This window comes from Parasteatoda tepidariorum, chromosome 10 (genome assembly GCF_982258835.1).
Source record: "Parasteatoda tepidariorum strain Cologne lab strain chromosome 10, Ptep-v5.0, whole genome shotgun sequence".
NCBI lineage: Eukaryota > Metazoa > Arthropoda > Arachnida > Araneae > Theridiidae > Parasteatoda > Parasteatoda tepidariorum.
The window spans coordinates 86,718,975-86,739,698 of record NC_141764.1 but is presented as its reverse complement, the minus strand read 5'-3'; the positions used below and the strand labels follow the sequence as shown (position 1 = coordinate 86,739,698).

Sequence of the window (20,724 nt, the reverse complement as noted above, 5' to 3'; positions counted from 1 at the left end):
AAGAAAAAAATAAAATAATTTATTAAATGGTGTTTATTCTGGCAAAAATTGTGCATTCAGTTTTAGGAAGCCGTTGTAAACTAGACTAAACAATAAAAACAGTTCTTTTATTTACTAATACATTTACTTATGTACTAGTACTGTTATGTGGTAGTAACATTTAAGATTAATTTCTAATACGTTAAAATCCAATCTTTTGATGAAAAATTATTAAATTAATTAGGTTTTTTTCAGCGCAGAGTACATGTGTAAAATGACTAGAAACCTATGAAGATTAAGAGTTCCATACCTAAAATAAGTATCGTGATTATCAAATGTAACAAGAAACGCTTTTATTTGGATTTATATATTTCTTTAAGTTTTCAAAAATATTAAAATAATTAGATAATTTAGAGGCTAAAATATTAGAATAGAACTTTAACTAAGAAAGTTTCGAATAAATAGATATAAAAAGATGAATATAACAAAAGCAAATTTTCTATTTAATCGATCTTCATAATATTCTCATGATAATTCAATTAGAATTTTTCTAATAAAACTGCACATCCTGAAATTTCACTCAATTAACCAAATTTTTATAAATTGCACTCTGTGTTTTTTAGCCACTTTTGACTCTTTTGCCATTAAAATTTACATTTTATCAACCAATCAATTATAACTCGAAAATATTTGTATTTAGTTTTGCAAATTTGTTTTATACATATTTAATATTTTTCAAAACACTGAATTGGCTAACAAATTAAAAATGAGCAAAAATTACATATATTCAAAAGCAAAAGATTTCAATTAAATAAATGTAAGAAAGTAAATATAAGAAAAAAAAATTTCTTTTAATTGACTCTTCAATTAAAGATTTCAATAGTTGGAATTCTAATTTATTAGGAGTACTCAGTTTCAGTTTTCTAAATAAATTCCTTTATCGTCAAATTTCAATAAATTAATAGAAATTAGATAAATTGTGTTTTGTTCCGGATAACAACTTTCGTCTTTTTTTTTTCTTTTTTTTACATTAAACTTGCATTGAACGAACCAACTTAATGAAAATATCGAAAATAATAGTTTTTTTACATACTTTTACAAACTTTTTATATTTTTACATATTTATTTTTATACTTTTACTTACTTCCTTAAAAATTAAAAATAATAGTTTTTTACATATTTTTACATACTTTTTTATATTTTCACATATTTATTTTTATATTTTTACTTACTTCCTCAGATTTTTAAATTCTTAATCTAATTAAACAAGTAGCTGAAAGAAACTTTAAAAACGAGCGTAAATTATGAAGATTTCAAATAAATAGATATATAATACAAAAAACGAAAACATTATTTTTAAATGTGTCTTCATTATATTCACATAAAAATTTTGTTTCATTAATTCTAATGAAATTCAACTATTAACAGCCAAATTATGCAACCAAATTTAGCAACTAAGTTTAACAGCCAAATTTCTCTCAATGAACAAAATTATATTATATAATATTTATAATTAATTATATTTGGATTATAATAAATTATATTTGGTGCAGCTTCATTCATATAGCCACATTCTATACTTCTACCATTAAATTTTACATTAAACTAACAAACTAAATGTAACTCAATAATTTTATTAAATTTCACTTTTCTTATATTTCGAAATTCTTGAAGTAATTAAATAAGAAAAATGTCCGTAACATGCTTCCTTTAACAAAACTTCATACAAACAAGCTCAAATTTACAAATTAACGAAAATTGTGTAAATTGCTTTTGCTGCAGTATAGCCACTTTCGATCATTCTGTTAGAGAATTTTGCTTTCTTCAAAATGAAACTCAAAATTTAATTTTAATAAGTTTTGCAAATTTTTTTATAGTTCTAAATTTTTTGAGCAATTAAATAAGTAAAATGACAAAAGCATTTAAAACGAACGTTTCAAATGTTTCAAGGCAAGTTTCAAATGTTTGGATATAGGAATAAGCACAAATAAAATGAAATTTCTTATATCTGGATTTTCATTGTATTCCTACTCGAATTTAATGTCACTTCCTTTAATAAAACTCCATACAATCAAATTTAACTCAATTGACAAAAATTATGTAAATTGCGTTTGGTGCAATATAGCCAGTTTCGATTATTCACCCATAGAATTAAGCATTCAGCACAACCAAATAAACAAAACTCAAAAATAATTTTAGTTTATAAAGCTTTGCAATTTTTTCATGCAATAAATAATTTTTTTAAATAATGGATAAATTCAAAAAATTGATTAAATTTTTTTTAAATAATTGATAATTTAAGTGGCTAAAAATTAAAAACGACCAGATATAACTAGTATTTCAAAGACATAGATCTAAGATTATAAACCTAAGAAAACGAAATTCTCTTTCAATTGGATCCTTATATATTCTCACGATAATTTAATCTCATTTGTTCTTTGATAAAATTCTTTATCATCTCAATTCTCTATTCAACTCTCACAAATAAAAGAAGTTTATTTGTGATGTTAATCTTTGATACGACTTAAATATAAAACAATTCTTATTAATGCATATTTAAATTTTAAAAAGAGATAAATAAATTTGAAGGTCGTGTGCTATCTTTATTTTTATCTGGAATTACTCGATTTTACCTTGGCTTGGGAGTCCGTTTAATTTTCAACTACTGGTGAACCCTTAAGGTCAGGGTCGCGAAAAATCACTGAACTAGATTTATGAGAATTAAGATACCTCACAGAAGTTGCTATTGAATTTTAAAACTTGCCATTCAAGTTATTTTATCGTGTTTTTGAGGAATATTAATTTATTCTAAAAAAAAGCAAAAACCGTTAAATGTGAGGTTCAAGGGCGATTATTATGTTGTTGAATTAAAAAAAAAAAAGGTTCTCGTACAGTGTGCAAAAAAAAAGTGAGCACGCTGAATAACTTTTGATCTAATGATAAGATTTCGACGTATTAAGACTCAATTCCTAAGGACTTAACTTACATATGCTAATTAATAAGTTCAGATGATATCTCATGCTATGAAATCTGACACAAAACGTACCTTTTTTGAATAACGTAAGTAATAAACATTTTTTAGATCTATTCGGATTTTTGACCCTAAAAATATGGGAGGTATCTGGGAAAATTCGTTTCCTATAGAACTCCTTAATGTTAATTTTACACCATCTTTCAAAAACGTTTTAAGCGAATTGAAAATCTTTTAATCACATTTACAAAATTCTCTTAACAAAAGATGTTTCTGTGTAAAAGTAATTTTTAATAATTATTTATTATTTTTCACTTTTTTATTTATTAATAATCGAAAAGATTTTGCATTGTAAGACTTACAAATTTTTGCATCATTTTCAAAAAATGCAATTTTCCATGGCAAAATGCAAAATTTGAAAGAAAGCGATCGAAAAGTTCTTGAAGATATTAAATTTTAACTATACATCCTCTTTAATATTTGATAATTTTGACTGTTTGCTATTTTATGTAAATGATTGAAAAATATGATTGAAAAGTACAACGACAATCGAGTAAAGATTCTACTTCCATCCTCACTAGAAGTTTAGAAAAATCGCTTTTTTTTTTCCTAAAATGCACAATTTTCTTAAAAATTAAATTATTAAAATAAATTAAAGTAATACATTAGATAATATGCTTAAATGTTTATGAGCAAGCAAAATATCTAAGTCATCTAAATAATAAAACTTTGAATTTTAGTGCAGTCTCTCTCACTGTGCATTTCAGAGAATTTCAAACGCGTTTTTCTCGAATCAACATTTTTCGAAGTCGGCAGGCCTCATAGCTCAATCAAATCGCAATTTGAAATTAATCGCTGAAGTCAGCATCACCGATTAACTTCAAGTTTGAACTACATATGTGTAAAATTACACGCTTTTTAAAAATAGGCAGGATTGTTTCAAGTCATTACATCATTGTGAACTACACTTTTATGCGATTTTTGGGTTTAGATTTAAATTAAAGCGCGTACATTTTGCAAAACTCGACACACCAAAAAATATCGTATATATTTCTGAAGCTATTTTTATGCATATTTGAAAAAAAATTGTCTTTTATCCTAACTTGAATTCGCAGTTGTTACAGGTCAACTATATAACTTTTGAAAAAAAGATATACAGCCGCCATATTGTTTTTTATAGCTTTTGAAGAAAAAAAATAACAGTTCATTAAGTCTTTGAGAGCTTTGATTTATTCAAATGTCTCCCAGAAAAATTATCAAAACATTCCTTTTTTCTTACCATTAGTGTTAGCTTTACTCCTTAGACTGTTATTCACTGTTTGGAGGAAAATAATGTTATTAGCTAAGATAAGAGCCTTAAAATTTAGAATTTTAAGCTGTTACACTAATTATCTCATTAAGCATATATTAGTCTTTTGATATGAAAAGAAGAAAACTGCAATTTACTACTTATAAATTCTTTTTTAAAGATTATTCTAAAACTACATCATAGATGAAAACTATGTTTTCTCACTTATTTCTAACAAATTTTATCGATAGTGTCATCAAGCGTTTGGTTGATTCATTCATTTCTTTTTTACTCTTGAATTAAGGATTGCATTTAAAGATTGTTCTAAAACTACATCATGTACGAAAACTATGTTTTCTCACTCATTTCGAATAAATTTTATCGATAATGTCACCAAGCGTTTGGTTGATTTATTTATTTATTTTTTACTCTTGAATTAAACTCGAAATTAGTTTTTATTGCATTGACCAGGAAAATTGCTTGTTTGCTTACTTATCTATGCATTATTTAATTCCATTTCATTAGAAAATTTGTTAAGTAAATAAAATTAAAATACAATTATTTTGTAATTTTACATAATTTTAAATTTTGATAGTGTTCTATTCACTTGCAAGCATTAGGATTTTTCATTAACTTCAGAACTCTAACTCGGGCCTTAGTTGAAACTCAGGTAGTCAGCCAGTTCTGCTTCAGAATTGTTTTCCTATCTATATCCTTCGATAAATTTACAAGCTTGTGTGTTTCCACAGCTCATAATCAGTTATAATAGTATAAATTGCAGAAGGACATCATTAAGGGAGCTTTGAAACTACATGCGATTACCTTTGACCCACGTGCGAATGTTTAGCATGCAAGACGAATCGGTCGCGCAAGCGCGAATCCTATTGACGCGTAATCGCATATACGGATCTCATGCAGTGAGAAGACACTCCAGGTTACGTTGGGAATCGAACCTGCGACCCTCAAGCTTCAGAGTGTTCTGTTTTCTGGTTTGTCTAAGACCCTTTCAGCTGTTTAATGGCAGAACTAAGAGTCATGAGATAATATTGCCAAATAAACCAGTCGTAAAAGCAACGTCAAGAAGAATTGACGAGGTAGTTATGATGATCAAAAACACGTGAAGGTATAGAGTAATAGTCAATTTTGCATTCAACAATTTTTGTGTATTAATTACCTCATATTGGTTACACTACAAATTAAAGTAAGTCAGATTGAATTCTGCTTAAGATTGTAATGTATGTTTATTTTTTAATATAATTTTATGGTAATTCGTATTACAATTGCATCGATTGATATACATTAAGATTTAAAAATTAAATTTTAAATGTTATCACTTGCTTCTTTTTTCTTTGAAATCTGTGAATTAATCTAAAATCGATCTAATCACAATCGCTCATTTTCTTATTGTTAAAATACATAAATGAATTTTCATAAATTTTTTTAAGAAAGGCAAACACGATATAAATGTTTGAACATTTCTTTTTTTTTAAAATTTGTTATACATTTTTTTCTAATTTAAATTTTGAGCAAAATTGATTAGGGAAAGACCTGATAACAGTAACACAACATCTGAACACAAGTCTAATAATAATTTCATGATTTCAGTAAAGTTATTGTGCTAATGCAGTAAAATTAAACTTCTAATCATTGCCAATTATTGTTCTGTCATTATTCTGTATCATTCTGTATCGTTCTTTCTTTTATTATTCTGTTTCGTTACTAAATTCATGAATAATAGAGTGTACACGCACTTGAGTACATGCAAATTCATTCAATTTATCAAACTTCACAATAGTTATTGTTCTACGCTTCAGCTATTAAAATAAAATTGATAAATTTGAAACTGCTTAAATTTCCTCTAAACTAAAAATGAAACTACTCAGTCGATTTCGTCCATCTCATGCAAAAGAAATGAGCAGGAGAAAATAGCAAGTTATCTACTTTATAATGATCTAAAAGAATAGTCGTGATAGTATATAAAATTTCTTAAAAAATAAATTTAACGATGCTTCATCTCAAATTATCTTGTTGCATTTTATATGAAATTAAACTAATTTTACTAACCGTTTTGATTAAAAGGAGTAATTTTACTTTTTTCGATCTGAAATCGCATTTCGCAATTTTCACTTCATCATATAGAATTCTAACACTTTTAAAATAATATTCTCTTTAATTCTAATTGCATTAGAAGTATTTTTATGAATTTTCAGAACCTTTTAACTTTACTACCGATTCCTGTTCGAAATTTTTTATCAATTTCAATTTTAAATTTCAATTCCAAATTTCAATTCCAAATTTCAATTCCAAATTTCAATTCCAAATTTTAATTCCAAATTTTAATTCCAAATTTTAATTCCAAATTTTAATTCTAATTTTAATTTCTAATTTTAATTTCAAATTTTAAATTTTAAATTTTAAATTTTAAATTTTAAATTTCAATTTTAAATTTTAATTTTAAATTTCAAATTTTAATTTTAAATTTTAATTTTAAATTTTAATTTTAAATTCTAATTTTAAATTTTAAATTTAAATTTTAAATTTTAATTTAAAGTTTTAAAATGATGATTTAATTTCAAATTTCAGTCTTAAATTTCAATTTTACGTTTATATTTAAATTTGAATTTTAATTTCAATTTTAAATTTCAGTTTGTTACCTCAGAGATAACATTTTTAAAACTGTAGCTCTAATAAATCCAAAGTTTAGTAAAAAAATATCTCTAGATTAATTTTATGACAGTTTTTGACAAAATACTTAATGGAAATTATTTATCATTACAATCATTCTTTTAAATTTAATTATTTTGATTTTGTCTAATATTTTTTTTTTTGGTGTAATCTTCTGAAAGCTAAAAATTAGTTTCTTCAAGTAACTCACAAATTATTGCTAATTTTGTTTCTTTAGAAGGTATTGTCAATATGATCTTTCCAAAACATTTTTAAAGATATCTCCTTTCTCAATGATCACCAGTTTATCAAACAAAAGGAGGTATTACATACAAGAGTATTGAAATTTCATCTTTGATTGCAATCTCGATCATTCGAATTTTTTATACCAAGTTTTCTAAAAACCTTCAGTAACTAAATACGCTAAACTTCCGCCTACGCTTTTAACGCTATAGTTGTAAGTTAAAGAAAGTATAAATCACGAAACGCATTAAAAAAAATGTTTACATAACTTTGGCGGAACATCTTGTGATTAAAGCAATGTAGAAAAACCGTGATTGATTATAGCGCATTCCAAATATTGGCTGAAAAAATGAAAATATATTACTCTAACTAGTAGGCCTTGGCATACATTTGATAGTACTGGGATTTGGTTGCCAAGGTTTATCACCATAATGGTACAACATGAACAAAAATCACGAAGGTTATCCAGCATGAATTTCTTAAGATAATTGAGATTATGAAATCGTATATTAGAAGCAGGGGGTCTACGTGTGCTGACAAGAATGTTTCCTTATTCTCACAGATGAGAATCTCAACAGGAAAATTTGTACAGGGATTTGATGGAGTTGGATTTCTTTGGGGGAAATTTAAGGAGAGAGATGTAATTTGTTTGAAATTAATTGTTGGGTAAAGTGAATAGGAAACAATGCTAACAATAAATATTTTATAATTGTCTTTATGAACCGGGTGCTGAAAATCTTAATCAAACAGCTTGACTACTTTTCTATTTATTGTTTTATAATTTTCAAATAATTCAAAACAAAAACTATAGTCATCTTTTGTAGCTGGCCTTCCTTCATCTAATTATGCTTTCAGACAGTTTTCTGATGGTTTTATCGTCGCATGGAATAATACGTTAATCTTTAGAACTGTTTTTATAACTGTTGAAAGCATATTACAGTTCGATCAGCTTTTTATTTTGAACATTGCTCAAAATGTGTATTTAAGGAAATGGACACAGCTTAAAATGTGTATTTAAGAAAATGGACACAGCTCAAAAGGCTTGTTTAAGATAAATGGACACAACTCAAAAGGTTTGTCTAAGAAAATGGACATAACTCAAAATGCGTGTTTAAGATAAATGGACACAACTCAAAATGTTTGTTTAAGAAAATGGACATAGCTCAAAAAGCGTATTTAAAATAAATGAACGCAACTGAAAATGTTTGTTTAGGAAAATGGACATAGCTCGAAATGCGTGCTTAAGATAAATGGACACAACTCAAAATGTTTGTTTAGGAAAATGGATATAGCTCGAAATGCATGTTTAAGAAAATGGACATAGCATTTGATACCATTCTTGAAACTTTCCTTAAAGAATGAACTAAGGAATCCAAATAAATGGATTTGTCTAAAATCAGTTTTTAGATTTTTTAAGCTACTTTTTTTTCGGAAGAGACATTAAAAGTTAACGTTTTTTTTTCAATGTTGCCAAGAGTCCTATAATTTATTATAGTGGTATTGAACTGACGTTGTACGAGTTTAGATTTTTAAAAATCACTTTGTGGTTTAGTGATCTAAATAAAAATTTAAAAAAAACGCCTGATAAATTACACCTTTATTAAAACCAGCCGTCCCGATCCCGAAATCTGGAAACTTTGCGTCTTAATACGTCTTCGTTTGCCTTAAAATGGACTTAACTTGTGGTTTTTTTTTCTTGACAGCAGAACTCTTAATTTGTAAACACTTATAACAAGTCAATGAAAATTATGGTAAAAAAATTACAAAAACTGAATAATATGATTGCTCGAATATTTTACACAATCCTCATACTAACTAGTTAAACCTCACACAGTTATTCAGTTTTCTCAACGTAAATACTCCGCGCTTTTACAAACATTTATATTTTTATAACAAGCAGTTCCTTAATATTGTATAATAATATGTATTTAACATGTTTTTGAACTTTTCACTAAACACAATGGATAGATACACAGTATTGCCTACTTTGAAGTCTTTATGTTGGTTATCAAAAATGCTCTGAAAAATTTTAAAATATGGTTTATCAAAGATCTAATTGTATATTCAAGCATTTTTTTATTTGAATTCAAACATTTCAATAGCATTATTTTCCTTTTTCTAAATTGTTCTGCATTTGAAAGCTAATTTTATGTACAAATTCTATTACAACGATTCGAATGCATTGTGTGGTATTAATAATTTATCCTTTTAGCTACCACTTAAATTTTTTAGAAAAATTATCTCAAGAGAACTTCAAACGTAAATTAGAAGTTTTTCTTTGTAAATAATATGTTGTTATCATAAAGTAATGTGCTTTTTATTTTAACAAAACCTTATGAAAAAGTAGCAATTTGGCCAACAAATTTTGTATTCAACACTTTCAGATATTTTTTACGGATAAAGAATAAAGTGGCTTACTAACTCTAGTTATTTAGTGAGATTTCCTAACAGACAAGTTCTTAGTAACTTTTACTTTCCCCATTTATAAGTCTAAACCTGGACTCTTTTGAAAGCTGTGTTTCAATCTCCGGGCAACTAATAATTTTCGACTCAGTTCGTAAATCGAGTAAAGATATCGAAAATATGTCAAATCATTTGTCTATAAAAATCTTCATACAGGTTATAAAGTGAGTAAAAAATAAAAACGAACAACCTGGAATAACTTTTTATGTAATGACCGGATTTTCACATACTAGGACTCAATCTAAAGACTAAGGGGATGATCACAAATATGCTAATTAGTTAATGCAGGCGACATTTTATGCTCCAAAATCAAACACAAAAGCGTATTTTCTCTCAATTAAAATTTCTTTTTTCGACGCATTTGGGTTTCTGATCCTCAAAAAATTGGGGGCTTCCGTGATTTGGAAACTGTCCTAAAAGATTGGCTAAGAGAAAGGTCGATTGTTCGGACCTGTTAATGTTATTTTACTTTTTACGGGTTCGCTATATCTCGAGAAATTTTTGAGGGAATTGAAAATCTTTTGAACAGAATTACAAAACTCGTTATTTAAAGATAATTTCATGCAAAGAAATAATTTTTAATAATTACTCATTTTTTATTCTAATTCATGTTATCCAAAACAGTTTTAAAATCTAAAGTATACACATTTTTACCTTATTGAAAAGAATGTTAATTCTATGGCAAAATACAAAATTTGTACGAAATAGGTCAATTAGTTTTAGAGAAATCAATTTTTTTAAAAGGTAGCATATTTAAAATCTATTTCTCGGAAACTATTTGAGTAATGCTGTGTTTTATTCTGCCTCACATTGAATTTTTTATTCTGCCTCATAAAATTACTTTCTTTAAAGTTTGCAATTCAATTGTTCTACTATTATTTATTAAATAAAAAAAATAGTGAATGATTTTTCAAAATTTTGCAATTGTGAGTAAAAATGTTTGGATTCACTTAGAGATTAAAGTAAATAGTACAGGAAATACGCAAAAAGTGAAATTAATATTAAGGGGTCAAACTTTTGTCCTGATCAAACTATTGGAACCATGTTTCATTGATTGCATATTTTGAGGGTCAGTCTTTCAACAACAAAAAAGTATGTTTATATGAAGAAAGTACGTCTTTATATCTGATTTTGTAACATAAATTATAGGTCTGTACTAACTAATCAGCATAAAATATTTTTAAAAAACATTACTCCGCATTACTAGTTGAAAAGTCTTATGGTATTAAACAATGTCCTATGAAATTTTCCTTTCCTAGCATTCTGAAATATAGATTAAACATATGAACTAATTTTAACAACTTAACGTATCTCCGTATTGAACACAATTTCTCAAAAAGTAATGAACTCAACTTATTTAAATTTTACACACTTATTTTATTTATAATTGTCTTGATATTGAACAACACATATAAATTTTCGACAACGTTGAATAAAAAAAATTTATTAAATAATCACGTTTGGAAAATATTTTCGATCCATTAGCTAATTACGTTGGGAAAATGTTTTCGATGTATATCTACGTTGTGGAAATTTTTCATATCCGTTAGATAATTACGTTTGAAAAATATTTCTGATTGGAAGAAAAAAAAATTTAAAAATAGACGTTTTGCAATTTTAAAACTTATGCAACTCCTAAAAGAAGTTGCAGACTACTGAAAATAACATTCTATTTAAACAATTCGTTAATTTTTTGGAAGATTATAAATATAATTCTTCCAGTTTGTCACGCATTTAATATTTGCAGCTTGAAACTAAAATGAACATTTTTAAGTCTCAAATATGTTGGTAACAGGTTTAGAATATTTAAAATTTAAATTATTTTCGTGATTTACTAAAATAGCGCACATGATAGTACAAAACTTTGTGAATATAATCTGTTAAAATTAGTATACTTCTATTTAGAAAGATCCGAATATCATTCTGTAATACTAAAACAATTATAGTTAATAATTTTTTAATTTTTCATTACTGTATGAAAATTAATTGTTTTTATTTTTCACTGAAAGTTTGCTATTGAAATCAGAGTCAGATAAAAAAATTTCAGTATAAAGTGAAATATCATTTATTTAAATTATAGACTAGCGTAGTAAAATTATCAGTGCAAATTTATTTCTATTCAGTGATTTCTCTTCAACTTTGCGCAGAAGCATAAAAAATATAGTTCATAGGAAAATCACAGGAAATTAAATTTTTAAAAAAAAGTTTGGATATTTGAGATTCAAATATCTCATTTTTTAGATAACGCTTTTTATTTAATATGTGAAAAATTAAAGGAATGGATTAATATTTCATATTATAAAATATTTGAGATTTATACATTTCATTTCTTAGATACAGCTGTTTTGATTTAATCTGTGAGAAAAAAATGGATTTCATAAATTAAAATATGTGAGGGGAAAAGTCACCATTTGTTTTAGAAAATCCTAATAATATCTGAGAGGTGAAGAATAATAAAATTGACACAAGTAATGATGTTACAGCGACTTTTATAAAAACACGTGCTTTTTCTAAGAATAAGTATCTTTTACTAGAGTCGAAAAAACATTGTTAAACCGTAACCTGTTTTTTAGATGAGTAGGTAGAAAGAAGAGTAAATATAACTGTTCCATTAAAACTTCTCACCAAACTGAAAACTACGTGAATTGAGCATGGAAACAATTTTTTGTAAATAATTCTTTATTCTGTGCTTGCACAAAAAATGTTCGAAATCAAATGTATACGGGAAAAGTACATTTTCCATTTCCGGCCATTAAATGTATGTGCTAAGTTATTTTTAATGCCACGTTCTTCAAAGAGGCACGTGGAGATTTTACATTGAGTGTTTGATTATGGTGAAAAAGTGTTAAATTCTTATTTTGGTGCAAATAACATACATTATTCATGCCCACATACTTCCTTATGTCATATTCAAAATAGAGCAGTTTATCCATAACTTATTTAAAGTATTTATCTTTTTTTTTATTGAAAAAGGCTCCATTATTATTGCTTGTGTTGTTTATTTTGCTTGTGTGCATGTTTTGGGCGTTCTCCTTAGATTTTTTGTTTAGTAACTTTTTGTCAACATTTAGATTAGGATGTGCTTTATGTTACGCATGAATAACGCAAAAGAACGCAAATAAAAAACGGTGCATTTATTTGTGTTTTATTTACGTAGCTTTGCTTTATTTACTTAATGGAACTTACTTCTTTAACAAGTTAATTATATGATATATTAATAAAATGATATATTTTCATGTCCATTACAAATATTATAATTACTTCAAAGTGTTTAAGCAATTACAATTCCAAGTTTATTAGCGATAGAATTAAATATTTAAGGGAAAATAATTTATGAGTTTTGTCATCGCTAAAGTTACTTTAAGTAGCTCGTTTTAACGTTTTCTTACTTTGACTCGTTTGACTTGTACTCATCAATTATTTGCGCTAAAATAACGCCACAGCATATGAAGCAACGGTTTTAACTTTATTAATAAACTTCACTCTGTTTTAAAGTTAAAGGCAAATAAAATAAATTTGTTTAAATTATTAACAGATTTAAACTGCCGATATCTATCAAGCAATTACAGATAGCGTGATTATTTAAATTATAACAATTAAATTTTCAATCATCAAATTCACTAAATATAAAAAAATAAAATAGAAGGTGTAGTTTAATTATTTGCAATACTTCTAATAAATTCAACATTAAAGCTTAATATTTACTTGAATTAATTTTTTCGATCTAAAATAGTTTAATCTAAAATTTTAATTGAAGACGAAAAATGCAATGATCGATAATGTAAAAAATAGTAGTTATATGGTGTTTATTGAAACTACATTTAAAATATTTAAAATTGTTTTCTTTTTTCAACATCTTCATTCATACATTTTGATAACTAAATTTAATATAGTTATAATTAATTCAAAAACCACATAATGTCTGAATACATTAAATTTAATTTAAAACTTATATTTTGATGCTGAAAATACGAAAAGGATTTAAGAAGAGAAAAAAGAATTTAAGGCTGCTATGTATTAATCTTATTGCATAGAAAACGGTGGAATTAAATATTATGTCTGAAATAAATTTTTATATAAAAATATAACTTTTCTCAGAAATAAGCTAAAATTAGCTATCTAATTTTGTACAAGTTACAATGAATTACTAAAATTTATTTTGTGGTTCAAAATTTGTCTTGTTTTGCCTTGAAAGTGAGAAAAGAACAGAATTTATATTTTTGAAAAAACTATGGCAACTTTGACAATTTTATGAATGACAACTTTTAGGGAGGTTTCTTATTAGTTAAAATTTAAATTATATTATCTTTTTTCAAAAATATTATCTTCAATTAATAAATTTAAATTATTATCTTTTAAAAATATTATCTTTTATCAAATATAAGCTTTTGTCGTAGAATAAAATACGACTCATTAAAAGGCTTCTTGTAAATTATTATATACATTGCTCAAGTTCCGTAAATTATTCTAAAATGCTTTTTCCTATAGTTAATGTGAAAGCGGAGTACATGTGTTTTATCATTAACAATCTAAAGATAAAATAAAAATGGTTATTTAAAGTATTGTGCAACTAATTTTTATTTGATATTTGTTTGAAGCACGCAAAACGTTTATAAGAGTATGGGGAATAATGATTCGTAAAATTTCAACATTAATTTGAGTAAACATTATCTGATAAATCAGCTCAACCTGGAAATATAATATCAGCCCCTTGATCTAAAATATTACACATTTGCTGTTCAATTATCTAAAATTGTTAAATGAAACCCCATTTCCGTCCAAATTGCATTATAGTGTGCCATCCAATCTTAATAAAGTTTAAGTTTATAATGTTTTTGAGAGTAATTGGCACGATATGTTAAATTTGGTATCACATTTTGGTTATAGTTATAGACCAAAATTAACGGTCGTCACAGGGCAACGAAAGGTAACAAGTGGCGGGTATAAAATAATCTGCCAGATGCCTTCCGATGCCCACTTTTTTCATAGAAAAAGCATTTCCTTTAACGCATTTTTTTCATTATGAATTTTAGTAATTTTTTTTTTGCTGGCTTAGGGGATAGAGCGCTCGCCTCTTAGTGAACTGAACTGAGTTCGAATACCAACGATAGATGGTTAATTTGTTTTCCGCACCTGGCTTTTACCGATCACAATGCCGACGTAAAATATCCGCAATGGTAGACGGTCCATTACTTAGAGTCCCTTATCCATCAGGATAACCGTGGGAGGTTTTCGTGGTTTTTCTCTCTGTGTAACACAAGTGCAGGTTAGCTCCATCAAAAAGTCTTAACGAAGACATATTTCTCCTACTACTTGATCCAGGAGTTTCCTTGTCTTCTGGTTTGGGTTCAAAATTACAAGACTACGGAGATGAACATTAGTAGACGTAAGTCCAAAACTGGATCGACTGTTCAACGACGGTTAGAAAATAAAAATAGATATAGAATGAATCGGGGTGGTTCAAGGCATAGAGCATTTGCCAGCCAATGAGGTCATCCAGGTTCGAATCCCAGAGGTAGAAGCTTGATGTGAGTTCTGCTCCCGGTTCGCATAGACCGCAGTGTTAATGCAAAATATTCTCCGTGGTAGACGGATTATGGGTTAGAAACCCTTTGCCGTTGTGCTAACCATGGGAGGTTTTCGTTTTTATCCTTATTAAACAAGAACAAATAAAATAAATGATATAATTAAGTTCTGTTACTTGTAATATATATCTAAAAAGCAACTAAATTTTTCCGACATTTCTTACATTATTTGTGTGTAAAGTAGCAAAGTTAAAGTTCAATTTTTTACGCGAATAGTCCAATATATCTTGAAAGTTTTATTATTTAGCCGGAAGTATTTTTCCTCAAAATCACTAAAGATTTGAATACAACATGCAAAAGAAAGTTGTATGTAAAAAAGTGTTGTATGTAAATTTAAAAAATATATATTTTTTTCTTATTTTTATCAGGTTTTTATTGCGTATTTGATACAATCGGTACTATTTTTAAAAATAGTGAGATTAGAATCTTTTATAATTTAACATAATCAATAAACAATTTACTTTAAATAATTTCTTCGGTTTATCTAAAAGAATATTTTCAGTGAAAAAAAAATCTATTTTTTATAAATTAGCTACTTTTTATTTTCATTGTTGTTTATGCAGAACATTTAAAATGCTATTTAAATAATAAAAAATTATTTGAATGAAAAAAACATTTAACTTCAAACATTTGCTTAGATTAGTGAAGAATTTTGAAAGATGAATTTTTTCTTATAGACCGCAATATCAATAACTATAGGCACGTAGCAACAATAAATAGAGGAATAAGTAGACTTAATCTTTTGTTATTAGATTAAAAAATAAATACATATGTCAAAGGAGAATCAGGCGATTCCTCACAAGCTATATAGTTCAGCAGAACATATGTAGAATATCAATATATTCAAATGAATTCTTTTATAAACTTGACAAAAGTTTTTTTTTCTATGAATCATCCATCAAAAATGTCAAGTTACAGGCAACAATTATTTAATGTATCTTGTCAAAATTCATACAATGTATTAAAACTTAAATACATTGCGAAATGAATGTTTCAATTTCGCTTACCGTGCTTTGAATTTCTATTAAATGTTTCAAAAATGGTATGGTACTGTCATTAATTTGAAAAAGAATATAAGAGTCTCACAAAATCACTTTTTTTACATATTTACACATTTTAAAAGAATGCACCAGTGATATTTAAGAACGAAGATAGGAGATTTATAAACTTTCTAAATAAGAGAGATTTGTGCTTTTTGTTTTAATGATAGCAAACTTTTAATGTTTTCTAAAAAGAATAATTTTTTTAGTATCATTCTTAATAACTTTTAATCTTCATCCGATTAACATAAAAAGTTTAAATTTTTTATACCTTTTACTAGTTTTTCTTCCTTAAAATTTATTTAATTCGCTTAACTTCGCTTAAAAGAGTGTTAAAAAGTGGTTTTTAAGATAGTTTATGATTAAAATGTCTCTTTTTGATTAAAGAAATTCCTCATCAATGGCATCTATACAAGAAATATCAAATTTTTTTTGAATTTCGAGGTAAATTAAAGAAAAATTGATATAGTTTTAAAATGCCTATTAATTTTCGTTCGTAAATTCAACAGAACTTAAGATCCTACTTAACGACTCGTCCTTAAATTGCTTTCCCCGCAAAGCTTTTATCATTGTGTTTTCCCATCAGTAACATTACGAAAGCGGAAATTCATTAATTCGCTTAACTTCGTTCAAATAAGTGGTGAAAAGTGGTTTTTAAGATAGTTAGTGATAAAATGTCTCTTTTTGACTAAAAAAATTCCTCATCAATGACATCTACACAAAGACTATCAAAGCTGTTTAATTTCGAGGCAAATTATTAATAATTATTATTATTTTTTGAAATCGCCTATTAATTTTCGTTCGAAACTTAAGATCCTACCTAACGACTCGTCCTTAAATGGTTTTCCCCTCAAAGCTTTTATCATTGTGTCAGTAACATTACGAACATTACGAATGCGGAAATTCATTACGACTCTTACTCGTTTCTCTTTTTGAAGAATGAGCAATGAATATTTAAGTAATTAGCAAAATACAGTTAAAAGAAATTGTAGTTAAGTGATTAGTATCACGTAAAATATAAAAATCAACTTTTTTAAACACGTAAAGCATGAATTTAATGAACACTTGAAACGGAAAACGGCTTCGCTATTTTTAAAATTAAACAACTGAAAATAACATGCTTAATTTTTTCTTAAAGGACACTGATGCCTATGTTTATTTTATTCCGTTGAATGATAAGTGGTACGCAAATTTACACAACTTAAGATTCTTCCAAACATCTCGTTCTCAATAATTTTCCCTGCAGCTTGTTTATTTCTCTGAATTCCGCCTCAGTAATATTACGAACGCGGAAATCCCTTAAGACTCTTACGCGTTTCTCTTGCTGAATGATGTTTCATGAATTTTTAAATAATTAATAAATACAGCAGCAAAAATCGGTAATTAAGTGGAAGGCATCACGTAAAATACAAAAATTAATTTTTGAAACACGTTAGGCGTGAGTTTAATGAACACTTTAAACGGAAAACGGTTTTTCTATTTATAAAATTAAACAACCCGAAAGAAACTAAAAGCATCTGATCTTTTTTTTATTTGTGGTTTATTCGATGAAGAAAGAGTTTTAATGCAATTTCAGTAAGTAATAAACTTTATATCTATATTAGATTCACTATGTATTGAGAAGACTTTAAAACTAGTTTTGAAGTCAGATTTTCCTTATTAAATTTATGTTCCTAATTAAATTTATGTAAGATTCAAAAACTTTAGAAGCTATTACTTTGCAATACAACTCATATTAACAAATATTCATGCTTAATAAATATTTAAAAAGATACATCACATGTTTTTTAAGCGTATAAAGTTATTTTCTGAAAATAAAATTAAAATAAATTCCAACAATAAATTGGAATAAAAAAGTATAAATTAGTTATTATTAACGTTGATTAAAGTTTGAATGAACTGAGCATCAATCATTACAAAAGCATTAGGGATTATATTTTTTATATTAAGCTAGTTTTATTTTTAATACGTAATTTGACATTTTTTTATGAAGTATATAGAAATTATTTCACAGGTTTTACGAGATAAAACATTGAAGTACAAAAATCTATATCCCAATATTAGTTTTGATAAATATTATATAAACCTATTATTCCTATTACGTATCTTTAATTTATTTACATAAATTCTGTCATATTTTTTCCCTTTTAAGCATTTTTTATACTCAAAACCCAAAATATGTCTTTTTATGACATATTTATTTAAGAATAAAAATTTGAAATGAAAATAGTAAAACTACAGTGTTCATGAGACATTTCTAATAATCATTTGCATAAAAAAGTCGTGTCATTCTTCTCACTCAAATAATTTTTCATTTCAACAAACAATTCATATCATTTTTTTTATTAGAAATTATTGCTTTCTGGTTGTTTTAACTTAAAAACTGATGACAACTTGTTTCTATCAAAAATACGCTTCTCTGATACTTTAAATACAACAACCAGTATGAAAAAATTTTACTTTCTATAACGTTAAATTACATCCTAAAAATAATAGCAAAAATCTCTAATTTTCTTTTTAGTTAATTAAAACCATTTTTTAAATCATAAATCAATAAATAAAATTTAAGATACTATATGCATTATAAAAATTTCTCTTTTCAATTCACTAAAAAAAAATTTCATATTATAAAATCATCACAACCTACTGGACAATTTTCTTCTAGCTCATGGGAAAAGAAATTTAAAATAGCTTTTATTTTAAAATTAAAAGAATGATTTCAAATTATAAATCTAAAATAACCTCAAAATTACTCCATTTTCCATAATTTGCTAAAATAAAATTAAAATATCATAAAATTATCACAAAAATAGTAAGAAAAATCTTAAAATTAATAAAATTATTTAAAAATTCAAAATTGAAAACTATTCAATTCTCGATCAGCCTCGATTAGTTAGCCTTTAAATCTCCATAAAGGAGTAGGTTTGAATAGAGGTCTTGCAAATGATGTATGTATGCAAATGATGTTATTTGATATGATTTCAAATAACAATAGATTGATCTTAAATAAATACAATTCAGTTTGAATTAAATACTATTCAATATTCAATAGATTTTTTTTTTCGTCCTAAATGATACAAAAATTAGGCCTAAAAAGTTTGGGAATAATTTTCCGATAAATCATGCACGTTTTTCGAAGCAATTTAAATAATCTCTATAATTATCCCAATAGTTTTAAATCTATAAACATGCATTGATATCCAGATATCATTGTTGAATATGAATGTCCATTTTAACAAATTGTATAATTTGATGAATATTTATGCAAACTCACATTCATTGTTGATTTTACAGTAGGACCCATGTAAAATCGAACGGTTAGTCCAGGTAACTACTGATCCATGTCCAGTCAAGTAAAAGCAGAGGATAAAACAAACACGATGTAAGTCAGTAGACAATACCGTATATGAAACAAAAAAGTAAAAAAATCCCACGACAGAGAAGAGAAGATACGGTTCCGGCTAGGGACCAAAGGATGTTTTACCTGGCCGCACGCGAGGGGACGTCTTTTAATACTTAAGGTAAGAGGTCATAGGTGAAGTTGGACGGACAGGAAAGAACAGGTCATCCCCTGGCCTATCGCTGCCCGGGGAAATAGGCCACTATGCTTTTCCCCAAAACTTTCTTCTTCGAATAAAGAAAAAGAAGAAAAGTCCTCCTCCGAAGATGCGGTTTTTACTTTCGCTTCTTCTTCATCCTGATAAAAAACGAGGCGTGACCAGCTTTTGAAAATTCCCTCCGAAAATTCTGCAGACGATTAATTTAAAGGATAAAATTTGTTTGCAGACGATATCTACTTGATGACGACATTAGAAAAAGGTGAATAGAAGGCAGACGATAAATTTGAAATATGTTTTTTTATTAACTATCATATCTGTGATCCTGGTATGTGAAGAGAAAAGAAGTGAATTAATTAATGCCAATGATCATTTCATCTGGCTGAAGATGATCGTGCTTGTTTTTATTTTAGGTGCGTAAAGAAAGTGAAATGATGTGAAAATCCGGTGAAAGTAATTTTTTTTTTCTTATCAAAAATATTTTTGGGTAACGCAATCTGAAAATCCAAGACCAGCATATTAATTGAGCTTTAAATTCATAGAACAAGTCTTAATCTAAAAAAAAAGAAAAACTTTAAGACAAGCTAACGTATAGAAAATTTATATTTTGTTACATATTCAGAGACCTTGAACTTCACTTGACTTTGAACAAATTTAGCGGTCACCTTAAAAATACCTTCAAGTAGAATTGCAGAGATATTTAGCTTAAACATTTAATTTTTAAAAAACAGAATTAAAACTGTTCAAAAAATTCAAACCATTTACCCGGTTTACATTATTAAATTATCGATTACTAACTAGTATGGTGATGCAATGTGAAAAAAAAATTGTGCATATAATCAGCCTTATGTTAGTACGCTCTTTCTAGTGGTTTAAGACGAACATTAATTTCATTGATGAAAAATAAATGATTGTTCAATGTTTATTCATGTTT

The 20,724-nt window shown here is 26.6% G+C and overlaps 1 protein-coding gene across 1 annotated transcript in view; it reads right to left on the bottom strand.

Moving 5' to 3' along the window:
- Positions 1-19,850, bottom strand: part of LOC107448607 (uncharacterized) — a 32,249-nt gene extending 12,399 nt beyond the window's left edge. Inside the window, exon 1 of the mRNA XM_087153276.1 lies at positions 19,508-19,850. Within this exon, the coding sequence (XP_087009402.1) occupies positions 19,508-19,537 (30 nt within the window). The 5' untranslated portion in view covers positions 19,538-19,850. The remainder of the gene's footprint in view (positions 1-19,507) is intronic.
- Positions 19,851-20,724: the final 874 nt, after the last annotated feature.